This window comes from Acomys minous (genome assembly GCF_964271855.1).
Source record: "Acomys minous genome assembly, chromosome: 17".
Classification (NCBI taxonomy): Eukaryota; Metazoa; Chordata; class Mammalia; order Rodentia; family Muridae; genus Acomys; species Acomys minous.
This window is the reverse complement of record NC_140500.1, coordinates 15,264,592-15,277,870: the sequence shown is the minus strand read 5'-3', so window position 1 is coordinate 15,277,870 and position 13,279 is coordinate 15,264,592. Positions and strand designations below refer to the sequence as shown.

General features: G+C 46.9%; 1 protein-coding gene across 4 annotated transcripts in view; it reads left to right on the top strand.

Annotated features, from left to right (window-relative positions):
• The window catches only part of BCL2L14 (BCL2 like 14), a 46,060-nt gene that overhangs the window by 25,114 nt on the left and 7,667 nt on the right, over positions 1-13,279 (top strand). For 3 of the 4 annotated variants that reach the window (XM_084765026.1, XM_084765027.1, XM_084765028.1), the window contains 3 exons: positions 5,365-5,816; positions 8,903-9,070; positions 12,353-12,426. In XM_084765026.1, the coding sequence (XP_084621152.1) occupies positions 5,372-5,816; positions 8,903-9,070; positions 12,353-12,426 (687 nt within the window). In that variant the 5' untranslated portion in view covers positions 5,365-5,371. The remainder of the gene's footprint in view (positions 1-5,364; positions 5,817-8,902; positions 9,071-12,352; positions 12,427-13,279) is intronic. The other variant, XM_084765029.1, reaches the window with a different exon arrangement.

Sequence of the window (13,279 nt, the reverse complement as noted above, 5' to 3'; positions counted from 1 at the left end):
AACAGCAATGTAGAACTATAAACAAAATAAACCCTTTTCCCCCCAATTTTTTGGCTATGGTGTTTCATCACAGCAACAGTAACCCGAAGGCAGCCATCTTTTAAATGATTCTCCGATCTCTACCTCTTATCCTGTCAGAGCTTTTCTGTAGGCTCTGGGGGGATCTAAGGCACATTGCTAAGCTTGTGCAGCTGGGGCTTTTGTGACAGGGCCCTAAGATGTACACGCATTCTTCAGAGGTCATTTGGCTACTGGGTGGGTCCTGGGATTGGGGGGGTGGGGAAAATGATGTCACTATGGTCCATGTGAGAGGAGATGGTCGTCTGAAGAGAGCAGAGGAGCTGGTGTGGCAGGAGACTGCAGAAGGGATGTGGGACAGAGATGACAGGCAGGCTGGGTGAGTGGAAGGAACTAGTGACCCCATGACCTGTGAGAAGGCCTGTGGGAAAAAAAAACTGGACAGATGGGCTTGACAGGCAAAGGAGGAACAGCGCTAAGAAATCAGGAAGAAGTGTGTCCTCCAGACAGCTTGCTGGCTTCTGCCGGGGGGCCCTAGATCTCAGGCATCACAAGTGAGCAATTGGAGCAGCTTAGGAAAGACAGATTAGCCCAGAATGTGAAGAAGCTGAAAGGAAGGGAGGCTGCTTTGTTAGAATCCCCCCCTTTGTACCGTACTCCCTGAGAATTTATTCCCCCCACCCAGTTATCAGAAGTTGCTTTGTGGGCACGGGAGGAGTTGTTTAAATATGACTGTATAGCAGGTGTTGGGTTTTACAAGTCTGCCTTTAGCTACTCTGGCAAAGCCACTTCTGCTCTCTAATCTTTCTTTGCTTGACTTTTGGCCCAACCACCCTGTAGCTCCCAGCTGTCCTACACTAGAACCTGCCTAGCTAAGCCCCCGGGGCCCAGCCGCGAAGCCGCTCCTCAGAGGAGCCAGCTCAGGCCTCTTCTAAATAGAGCAGGGATGCTCCACAAGAACAAGAAGTGCTCAGCCTGTAGAGAAACTGGAGCCCTGTCCCTCCTTCGAACATCACAGCCAAAGTAGGGGAGCTAGAACAGCCTCAGTCTAGGCAAGGAGAGGATTGTTTGTTATTTGCTTATGGCACTGGGAACCCAGGGCCTTGTGTGTGTTACGCAAGCGTCCTGTCACTGAGTTACACAGCCTTGGCACTTGAACCTCAGTCTATGTGGAAAACAAGGACCAAAGAGATGAAGGTGCCTAAGGATGATGTGAGTTTGAAGCTGTCTGCGCTGTGCCCCGCTGCTTCAACCCCTGTGTGTAGGTGTTATCCTGTCCCTCCCTGTAGGTTGGTCCTGGTATGGCAGGGTATAGTGGAAAGCAAGGGAGGGATGGTGCCAGTGGTTTCCATTAAGATCACTGTAGCTTGCTTATAAGTACAGTGTCCTCAGCTTTCTGGGGAAAAAAAACAAAAAAACAACGGAACCAGCAAAGAAGGAAACATTGGCTAAGAGCCCCACCGAGGACAGAGGCAGGGAAAGTTACACAATCCCACACCACACAGTAATGTTTTGGTCAACAATGGCTGGAGTGAGAAATCTGGAATTTTGGTTGCTTTTGTTTGTTTGTTTGTTTGTTTGTTTGTTTGTTTCAGGACGGGGTTTCTCTGTGTAGCCTTGGTTGTCCTGGACTTGCTTTGTAGACTAGGATGGGCTCGAACTCACAGCGATCTGCCTGTCTCTGCCTCCTTGAGTGCTGGGGATTACAAGTATATGCCACCATGCCCCATTTTATTCTTTCAGTTTTAAAAATGTATTTATTCACTTTACATCCTTGTCGTAAGCCCATCTCTCCTCACCTCCCAGCTCTCTCCCTCTCTCCCACACCCCTATTCCTCAGAAGAGGGGAGCCCACCTACCCATCTACCCCAAGTTGTATCAGGACTGAGTGTGAGAAGAGTCTCCTATGGCCTGGCAAGGCAGTCCTGCCAGGAAGAAGTAATTGAGAAGCATCCATGGCAGAGAGTCCACATCAGAGAAAGTCCTGCTCCCCTTACTAGGACACCCACATGAAGCCTGAGCTGCCCATCAGCTACATCTTTGTAGAGGACCTGGGTCTGGTCCACGCAAGGTCCTTGGTTGGTGCTTCAGTCACAGCAGGCCCCTCTGGGCCCTGGTTAGTTGGCTCTGTTGGTCTTCTTGTGAAGGTCCTGTCACCTCCAGGTCCTTTTCTCCTTCCTCTGACTTTTCCACAAGACTCCCTGCATATCGCCCAATGTTTGGATGTGAGTCTCGACATCTGTTTTGAGGTGCTGCTAGGTGGAGGTTCTCAGAGGACAACTCTGCCTGACTCCTGTCTGCAAGCATAGCATAGTCCTAGTATGGTTAACAGTGTCAGGGGTTGGTTCTTTCCCATGGGATGGGACTCTAGCAGAGACTCTCAGTAGCAGGGGCCATAGAGACTGAAGAGGACGCCCTCTAACTAGACAAATCTCCTAGAAGAGGGAAGGGACCATCAACCACCCTGCCTCCAAGATGTGCAGGGAGAAAGATAGAGCAGAGATTGAGGGAAGGCCCAACCAACTCCTGGACCAACCCAAGATCCACTCCATGAGAGAGAATTTTGGTTTCTTTTAGAAAACACAGAAATATTACAAGTATATGTTCTTAACCCCAGGTGTGGGGATATGGGGCGGCTTTGCAGCAGCTGACTATGATTTACCTCATGGTTTTCCAGCTGCAGATAGTTTCTGTGATTGTGTGATGTTTGGAATTCTGGGAAAATTTCAGAGGGCATATAAATGTTAGAATCCCAGTAGGTGGGGTCATTGGTTGTTGGTTGTTTAGGGGGCATGGTTGGTTTTGTTAGTAGTCTGCTCAATAAAGAAACAAGTAGAAAAATTAGATACAGATTCTCTCTCTCTCTCTCTCTCTCTCTCTCTCTCTCTCTCTCTCTCTCTCCTCTCTGAATGGGGTGGGTGGATGGGGATAAAGGGTGGGAAAAAGAGCCCAAAAAGTAGTTTTAAAAAATCCAGCTTCAAATGGCTGTCTTACTAACGATTTCATTGATCTGAAGAGACACCATGATCATGGCAATCTCTTTTTTTTTTTTTCTAAAACAGGGTTTCTCTGTGTAGCCATGGCTGTCCTGGACTCACTTTGTAGACCAGACTGACCTCAAACTCACAGAGGTTCACCTGCCTCTGCCTCCCCGAGTGCTGGGATCACAGGCGTGTACCACCATGCCTTATAACGGAAAACATTTCATTGGGGCTGTCTTACAGTTTCAGAATTTGAGTCCATTATCATCATGGCATGAAACATGGCAGTGTGCAGGCTGACATGGTACTTGAGAAGGAGCTGAGAGTTCTACATCTCGATCCACAAGCCACAAAAGGAGACTGTGTGTCACACTAGGTGTAGCTTGATCATTGGGAACCTCAAAGTCAGCCTCCAAAGTGACGTAACTTCCTCTAACAAGGCCACACCTACTCCAATAAGGCCACACCACCTAATAGTGTCACGCCCTATGGCCAAGCTTTGAAACACATGAGTCTATGGGGCCAAACCTACTCAAACCACCACAGTAGCCAAACACAAGATCTAAGGATTGTCCCTTGAGATTATATCACCAAGTGATGTGATACCCCTCTTAGCTGCTGGCACAATGTGCCTAATGACATGTTTGCAAATATGTCCTCATCATTGTTTGATGTGCATGTGACAGAAGAAGAAGAAGATAGTAGCTGGCTTGAATTTGCAAACCCTTAGCTTCCAGAATGTGGAGCACAAGCTACCATGCCTGGGGTAGCTACCATTATATATATATATATGTGTGTGTGTGTGTGTGTGTGTGTGTGTGTGTGTGTGTGTGTGTGTGTGTATGTATACATATATACAGGCATGCATACATATGTTTGCATGTACACATACTATTTATTGTTAATGTTGTATAATGCGTATGTGTGTGCACATGCCACATGTGGAGGTCTGTAGAGTCAGTTCTCTCTTTGCATCCATGTGGGTTCTGGGGACCAAGCTCAGGTTGGGAGGCTTGGGCATCGAGCAGTTTACTTGCTGAACTATCTTACCAGCCTGTGACCCCCACCTTTGAGCAAGATATTGCGCCAAGACTTCCCACGCATTGTCTTCTCCACTCACAATACCCGTCCCCCCATGGCTGTTACAATTTCTTGTCAGTCTACAGAAATCACAAGGTCAGAGGCATAATGCCATTTCCCCGGGGCAGAAAAGTAGACATTGGTGTGGGTAAGATTCGAACTCAAGACTATCAGACAAGAAACACAAGCTGTTAGACAACATGCCCACAGCTGAATTTTGAATGAAATGAGAAGCGGGAGATCAGGCTTTCCCAAATCTGAGACAAAAAGGGAAAGTAGTCCTTAGGGTTCTGCAAACTAGATGCTCAGCCAAGGCAAAGGTTTGCTAGCAGGAAGGGTAATTCTATGACAACTTCAAGCAGGGAGCGGGAGCAGAGTCCACTCCCTCTGTCTGTATAGTTATTTGGATGGAAATCAAGATGACAGAACCACTCCCACCCCTTTCCAGGCTTGGGGGTCTTCTCCCAGCTGAACATGGAACAGCTCTCCTCTTCAGCCATTGGTGCCTTTCAATGTTATAAAATTATGGGTACTCTGACCCAGTGGCTGCTTGTCCAGAGAGCCAATTTCAGGAAACAGTGGACAAGCTGAGGCAGAAGGTAATTCCCAAAGGGAAAGCAGAAAAGGCTGATGGCGCGTGCATGTGCACGCACACACATGCACACACACATACACACAACACACATATACACATCACACACACATACACACACACCACACACACATACACACACAACACACATATACACATCACACACACATACACACACACACATACACACACACCACACACACATACACACACCACACATACACACACATATATATATATAAATATATAAACACACACATACATATAAATATATAAATACACATATAAATATATACAGAAAGAAATATATATATATATTTCTACCTCCTGAGTTGCCTCTCCCTTAAGAATATTCTCCACCCCCTCCACAGCCTTGGGTTCCTTTGAAAGGATCTGCAGAAGAAACAGAGACTGCTCGGCCTGGTGGTCTAAAGCCTCCAGGGTGGCCACAGCTGCCTTTTCACTTATTTTCCCTGAATGTATCTGACTTAGTGAGTTTGGGGCCAACCTGGGCTACTTGATACAAGCCCTGGCCACCAGATGCTGTGTTGAACTGCTCTCAGCAACCTTCAAGCATGTCCCCATAAGCCTGTTCTCTGGCTTTCTTCGTTTTTTTCCCCCTTGCTCTCTCCTAACCTGTGAAGTAAATGCCCCCACACATAGGACATCTTTGGGTTTTTTTTGTCGTTCCAGACCCAACATGTGCAGCACCAGTGTATGTGACCTGGAAGACATCCCCCTGGAAGACGATGACCCAAACAGCATAGAATTCAAAATCCTGGCCTTCTACGCCAGACATCATGTCTTCAAGAGCACCCCGGCTGTCTTCTCCCCCAGGCTCTCCAGAACAAGAAGTTTGTCCCAGAAGGCACTGGGGACTTGGTCAACTGATTCGTGGACACAGGTGTCGCTGCCTTGTAGGAGCTCCCCCTCCAGTGAAAAGCACTTAAGCCTTTTCAAGAAGAAGTCTTCTTGGAGGAACTTCTTCAGAGCAACTGAGGAGGAAGGCCCACTGAGCTCCCCAAAAGAGGCCTATGCTCAGGGCCCGACGGGCCCCTTTGTGGTAGAGCGTCAGGGTGGTGCCTTCCATAACCAGCCCTGGACCAGGTCCCTTTCCAATGTGGAGCAGCGCCTGGAGAGTGAAGGTAGGCCTAGCAGGGAGGGGGTCTCACTTACACCCACCTCCTTCCCTGTGTGCATGCTGAGGGGTCGGCCTCCTCCCACCCACAGGAGATAAGGCTGGGCGGCCCACTGCACTAACCCCTCACCATGACCACCTCCTTTTTCCAAGAAAAGGAGCAGGTGCGAGTGGACGGTGGCTGCAGAGGTGGCTGTAAGCCTGCTTCAAGAGAGGAGCATACGAGAAGAGCCCTTATCCAAGGCTGAGGCTTCGCCTTCTCCGAGGCCAGCTCACCTCAGGGGACTCTGGGTACTGCATATTGGGGAGGCCACACCCTCCTCTACTTCTTATGGCTGATGGAAAAGTCAAGTAGAAGAGCCAGTTATCCCAACAGTCAGAAGATGGAGGCAGGGGTTTCAAGGGCTTGTGGCCAGCCTTGGCTGTATAGTGAGCTGGATCCTAGCCTGGGCTACATGAGAGCCTGTCTCATGAAACAAACAAAAAGGGAGAAGGGGAAGGGAAAGAAGAGAGGAAGTGAGAAGGAGCATGAGAGAAGTGACAGATGAGGGAGGGAGGGAGGGAGGCAGGCAGGCAAATAGATATAAGGAAATAGTCTTTGACATGGTGGCTCATACCTGCAGCCCTTAGGATTCAGAAGGAAAAGAATGGCTGGTTCCAGGCTGGCCTGGGCTACATAACAAGTCGGAGGCTAGCTTCGAGTAATACTGTAAGACTATCTTGAAAAACAAAAAGAAACAAAATGCTTTTCAAAATGTAAACCACCGGGCTGGAGAGGTGGCTCAGCAGTTACAGCACTGGCTGCTCTTCCAGAGGTTCTGAGTTCAATTCCCAGCACCCCTGTGGTGCCTCACAGAAGTCTATAACTGCAGTCCCATGGGATCTGGTGCCCCTTTCTTCTGTGCAGATTTACATGCAGACAAAACACTCATATACATAAAATACATAAATTAAATATTTTTAAATGGAAAGGTTTTCTTTTAAATATATATATATATTTATAAACTAATAAATATATATATAAACTAAATATATAAAATAAATATATATATAAATATATATAATATTTATAATATATATTATATATTATATATATAACATATATATATAAAATAAATATATATATATAAACTACCCTTTTTTTAAAAAACTGATGAAGTCTTTCTTTGTTTAAAAAAAAATGTATTGAACAAGGCACTGTCACCGAGGGCTCCACCAGCAGACGCCTCTTGCAATGTCTCACCCACGCCCCCCTCAGCAGAACCCCGTCCTGGCAGGTTTGGTGAGCCAGGGAGACTTGTCCCTAATTTGTCAACAGATGGCAGTGCTGCCTCAGTTTTAAAGTGTTGCTATCATTCTAAATTGGAGTCAGCCCTGCCTGTGGGTGGCTCCAAGTCATTCTGGTACCAAGGGAACTTCTTCAGTTAGGCCATAAGGACCAGGCCCCAGAGGATATGCAGAGCCCACCACTCAAAAGGCAGGGAGACTTTCTGGAGAGGCATTGCTGCAGGAGGCACAGCCTGGACCACACAGAGACCATCTTCCCAGCTTTGTTGAACTCTGGGAGCAAGTTGAGGCATCTGCTCCCTAAACCTGAAGGTGGTGAGGCTGCAGCAGTGCCAGGAGAGAGGGGAGGGCTGTGTTCTTCTCTCCTGACCCATCTTTTCCACACAGACATGGACCAGAGCTGGGAGCCTCTACAGGGAGGCAGGAAGTTTCCACAGCCTTCACTCCCTACTTCCTGGAGTAAATAACACAGCAGAAGTATCCCTTGGCTTTCTCCCCTAAATTTTCAAAAGAAACCACTCACATTACCCTTTCTCATTTTTAGGGCAGATAAGTGAAGAAAATTAACTTTCAGGTGAAATTAAAAATAGAACTAAAAAAAAAAAAAAAAAAGAATAGAACTAAATTCACCTAAAACACTGAGAAGAGTGGGTTTGTTGGCCAAGCTGTATCTGAGGTGGAATAACCATACATTATAATGTGCGTAAGCATAATACATAATTTTATACATATCTGATTATATGATGTATATTCTGAAGAATATATATTCTGTGGTGGCTGTGGGGTTCTAAACAGCGAATCTTCATTCTAAGCAGGAAGAAAAGAGAAAGGCAGAGGTGGCTTCCTTTCTGGATGATTCAGCTCACTTTGTGTCTATATTTGTGTATTTATTTACTTACGTATTTGAGACAGGGCTTCACTGTGTAGCCTAGGCTGACCTCTACCTCTTGGCCCACTCCCCACCATGAAGTCTCGTGAATGAATGAATGATCCTCTCAAAGCACAATGTGTTTCGACTCAGCTGCTTCATTTGACACCAAACACAGAGCCACTTCAAGTTCCTACAGTAAAGTCAACCATATTCCTGCCTGCTCTACCCTGCTTTTCCCCAAGCAGACACAAAGCTGCATCGTCTCTGACTGGCTATAATGTTAAGGAGATCTATGCAATGTAAACCTTCCTGCCCTGAGTGGAAACGCATGATATGTCACTTCCTGGATTACAAATTCATGAAAATGAGTTTTACTTTATGCACTTATTCCTCTGGGATAGAGCCTTACTTTATAGTCCATGCTATAAGGTAATGATCCTCTGCCTTGGCCTCCTAAGTGCTGAGACTGCAGATGTGGCCCACTACATCTGGCTGTGTCTATGCAACCTTGTTTACCTATAAGCATTACTTGCATGTGTTTTATTAAACATAAAGGGGGAAATGTCGCTATAAGAGCAAGAGTATCAAACTATTAACACTCTCCTGGGAATTGAGAGGCCTCCTCTCCAAGGTAGGAAGGGGGTCCCCAAACACAATTACACTTAAAAGAGTAAAAATAAGACCCCATGAGCATTCTGTCAAGCAATTCTAAGACCCCTCTCCCACTTTGTGTCCTTCCTTTGCAAAGGGAAAAAGATGAGGGTGTGGGAGGACAGCTGTGCCCTGCTTGGGAATTGCTAGTCCCTTCTGAAGAATGCCCTGCCTCAAACCCAAGCCACTGGACAGAGTCTTCTCAGACTAGGCTGGCCTCTTCATCCAGGCACCGGAAGCCCCTTTTCTGGGGATACCCTCTGAGCAGTTCTTTCTTGTTTCAGCTGTGGACCCCAAAGTTGCTTGTATTGCTAACCGAGTGGCTGAAATCGTTTACTCCTGGCCACCACCAGAAGACAGCCATAGCCAGGGAGGAGGCTTCAAGCTCAAAGAGAGTATCCCAAAGATTCCGCACTTGCGGTTTGAAGGGAGATCTTGCGACTCCAAGAAAGGTAAGCCATCCTTGCTGAGTGTGTTGGGTTGAGCATGTGCCAAGACAGAAGTGTAGGGTGTGTGTGTGTGTGTGTGTGTGTGTGTGTGTGTGTGTGTGTGTGTGTGTGTGTGTTGGAGACCTTGAGCTCTGCCTTCAGACATCAGCCCACAACACAGAGATACCATGAGCATGTTGAACCAACACATCAGCTCACTGCTAAGTCAGCAGAAAAGTCTCCCGAGGAGGAAGAGAAGGAAATGTCAGCTCTAATCATGTTAGTAACACGTGCATAGAGTTGGAGCATCCACTAACCCAGGAGTCCTGAGAAAACACCCTGCATTGTCAGACACCTAGCATACTTTTTACCTCTCACCTGCCAAAAGCAATTTATGGGGAAAAAATATTTATTGTGGCTTATGATTTCAGAGGGCTCTGTCCAAGGTTGCTTGGCCTCATGCATTTAGGCAGAAGAACATGGCAGCAGGGTACAGCAGAGGGCAGTTGTTCATTCTGTAGTCAACCAGGAAGCAAAGAAAGCAGGAAGTGGCCCTGTGTGGTAGCCCACGCCTTTAATCCCAGCACTCTGGAGGCAGAGGCAGGTGAATTGCTGTGAGCTCGAGGCTAGCCTGGTCTACAAAGTAAGTCCAGGATATCCCAGGCTACACAGAGAAACCCTGTCTCAAAAAACAAAACAACAAACAAAAACAAACAAAGCAGGAAGGGGCCAGTCATAATATATTCCCAGGCCCACCCTAGATGATATCCAACATCCTCCAGCTAGGCCCCACCTCCTAAGACCTCTACAGCCTTCCTGAATAGTGCTAACAGTTGAGGACAGGCACTCAAAGCATGAACCTGTGCGGAACAATTCATATTTGATCGAGCAACACCAGGTCTAATGCAAACGACGCTGAAAAAAGTGAGAATTCGAGACCAGATTAAATCAGTCACTGCCTACACTATCGCAATGGCTGGGACCACTCAACTCTAGAACCCTTGTGGAAACCCTGAAGACTGGAGGTTCTGCCTTCCTTCATCTCAGCTCTCTCCTCAGCCCGTAGAAGAAGGTATAAGGTTGGTGACAAAGTGGCTTCTGGGTCTGTAGCATCACGAAGGACAAATTAAAAGTCCTTCCCACAAAGGCATCGGTGTATCTCAGACCCTGGGACAGGCTTGTGGCTTTTTCCACTGTTTGCTGTACATCTGAAACCTGAAACTGCCGCAGGGGCTTTGAGAGCCCGGCAAACCTGCTAAAAAGAAAAAGCCGGGGCTTTTATTGCCATCTTAAGTGTGCCTGGGAGGGGGGAATGTGATACCTTCAGGCAAGCTATAGGCAAGGCGCGCCCTCCCCCCACCCCCACCCGCTTGCAGGCAGGACCAGGACACCAGCACTGCATCTCTCCCAGAGAGACAGAAACAGGGAAAATGGCCAGGACTAGGGAGATTTGACGGCCTGTCTTCTCTCAAGGCTGTGAGTCCCAGGTTATTACTCTCCTCCCCTCCTCCCGACACCACCTTGGGCCTTGCTACACTAATTCTCTGGCCTTTCTTGCCTCTAGCCAAGACAAACATGTGGGTCCTGTCGCTTCAGAGACTGGGCCGTAAGTCAGAAGCTTGATTCCTTCAGTAACTGAGCATTCTCTGCTTGGAGTCTGTTCTGTAGTAATGATCATTTTCACCGTTGTTTTTACTAAGTAGCAAGTTGTGGAGGAAAGCCGTCACAGTCCATACAATCAGTTGGCATTTTTTACTCCCAACTGCCATTTCAGCCTGGGGAACTCAGGAATCGGTTCATTTCCTTCTCACGCAGCCCTCCTTGTTGTAGAGACACAGAGTACAGAGTGTAAATTTTAGTCACATAAAAATCAACCAAGTTTTAAAATAACATTAAAAAAAAACAACAAATACATAGGTAAATAAAATGAGCTTAAGAATGAGATTAGTCCCCAGTGTATGCTAGGAAAATTTGTACTCCACATTTGGGCTGCAAGTTTGGCTCCGTGCTTTCTGACAATGGTAGAAATAGGATCAGATGTGGAGTTTATGGGCCTGGGAAGTTGGTTTGTCCGGTAAGGTGTTCTTCTGTGGCCGGAGCCTGAACTCGGATCCCCAGCTGTGCACAGGGGCATGTGGCTGTGGGCCCAGCACAGGGATGACACACACACAGACAAGGAGTCCCTGGGGCCGTCCATCCAGTCATCGCAGCTCAGCCCTAGTTCAGTAGAAGGTCCTGGAAAATGATGAATAAAGACTTCAAGTCTTGACCCTGGTTGTGCACATGCACATGGGCACACACATCGACACACACACACAAACAGGATTTATAAGTACCGTCTGCTGAGGAATAGCCTGGAAACAAGAAGGAGGGTTGGGGATATGGTTCAGCGGTGGGGCATTTGCCTAGAAAGCTTAACGCTCTGGTTTGACCCCCAGCACTAGCTGGGGCAAGAGTGGGCTGTAGCTATCGCTTAGTGGCAAAATACGAATAAGAGGGAACTCTCTCCTAACTATCTTCATGGACAGGGTTATATGTAGTGAGAATTCTGGAAGTTCGGTTCTTTAAAAAAAAAAAAACCACAGAAATATTATAAGAATATGTTTTTGTTTTAATCCCAGGTATGGGGGATATGGGGTTGCTTCAGACTGTCCACAGCAGCTGGCTATGATTTGCCTCGTGTTCTAGCAGAGGCGTGATTTTTGCCAGCTGCAGATAGTTTCTGCAATTGTGTGACATTTGGAATTCTGGATATATAAATGCTAGAGCCCCAAGAGGCAGGGGTGGGTGATTGTTGGTCATTCAGGGGGGTCGTTTGTGGTTTGTTAGTAATTGTGCTCAAAGAAGAAACAAAAAGAAAGAAATTAGATTAAAGGATTTCTCTCTCTCTCTCTCTCTCTCTCTCTCTCTCCTCTCTATTTTTCTTTCTCTATCTAGTGTTAGGGGGTAAAACCAGGTGGATAAAGGGTAGGAAAAAGAAGAACCCACAAAGTAGCAGAAGACAAGCTACAGATGCCTTCAACAGTATTCATGCAGTAAATATAGTGCTAAGTTTCTCAATGAGAATTGGGAGGGACAAAGCAAAGAAAAGAAGGGATGGGACATGGAAGGCTTGAGTGGTGAGATTTATCTACTAAGGATCTGAATGCTTCCTTTTCTCTTTGTTTCTAACCAAGACACAAGCATTGCCACTGGAAAGAAGTGGTTTTTGTTTTGTTTTACTTTTTTGTTTTTTGGGTTTTTTTATTATTATTATTATTCTGTGCCTATCTTGAAAGGAATAACTGGAATTTTTATCTCCCCCAGCAGATGGAGAAGACCAAATAATCAGCAAAATTGTTGAGCTGCTGAAATTCTCAGGGGACCAGTTGGAAAGAGAGGTACGAAGCTCTTTGAGTTAGCCTGAGTCCTGTCTGTGCCTATGCGCTAGGGCAGGACAACGGAATTGAGAGGCAGGCTCTGGACCCCGTCCTCTCCAGGGTCCTGGCTTCCACTCAGTCCTAAGTCTATTTCCCTTGGAGTCTGCATCTTCCTTCTGGCAGCGTCTCAAAAATGAATCACTCTGGAAAACATAAGTAAATCTTCTGGAGCCTCCTTGGAATTTCTGGAAACTCGAAATGCAAGCGTGCTGTTGTAAGAAAAAGCACTGGGAGAGGAAAATTTGCTACAGGAGTTTCTCAACCTCCTTCCCGATGTAGCTGAACCTCAGGGGAGTCTGGATGTTTGCAATTGCAATTCCAGCAGCCTGGAAGCGAGTCTCACGGCGCTCAGAGGCTGGGGTCCTCTCTGAAATCCATCCTCCTTGTGTATGGTTGCTGAACTGTGCTGGCTTTCTGTTTCTCTTAGCAATTCACCCAGGGAGGCAGTCTAGTGTGACTTAGGCAACCCACAGACATGGAAAAGTGGAGACCCACCCTTCTCATTAGTGAGAGCTGTCCTCGGGTGACACTGAACAGCAAGCCCGTAGTGCAGGCAGAAGGCATCTTCTTCTGTGTCTTACGTCCATAAACTATCATCTATCTCTGGGGCCTGCCAATCGGCATCTGGCTTACAGAATCTTTCTTTTGTGGTCAAGACCTGCTGGGAAGAAGTCAGGTCCAGAGACAATGTGTGTGGGCTTCTGCAGAAGGGAAAAAGCAGAATAAAATGGCTTTACTCAGCATGATCCCAGTTCTTCTCCCAACAGCCTTGCAGGACATGTGCAGGGGATTATGGGGAAAAAAAGGGGGGACA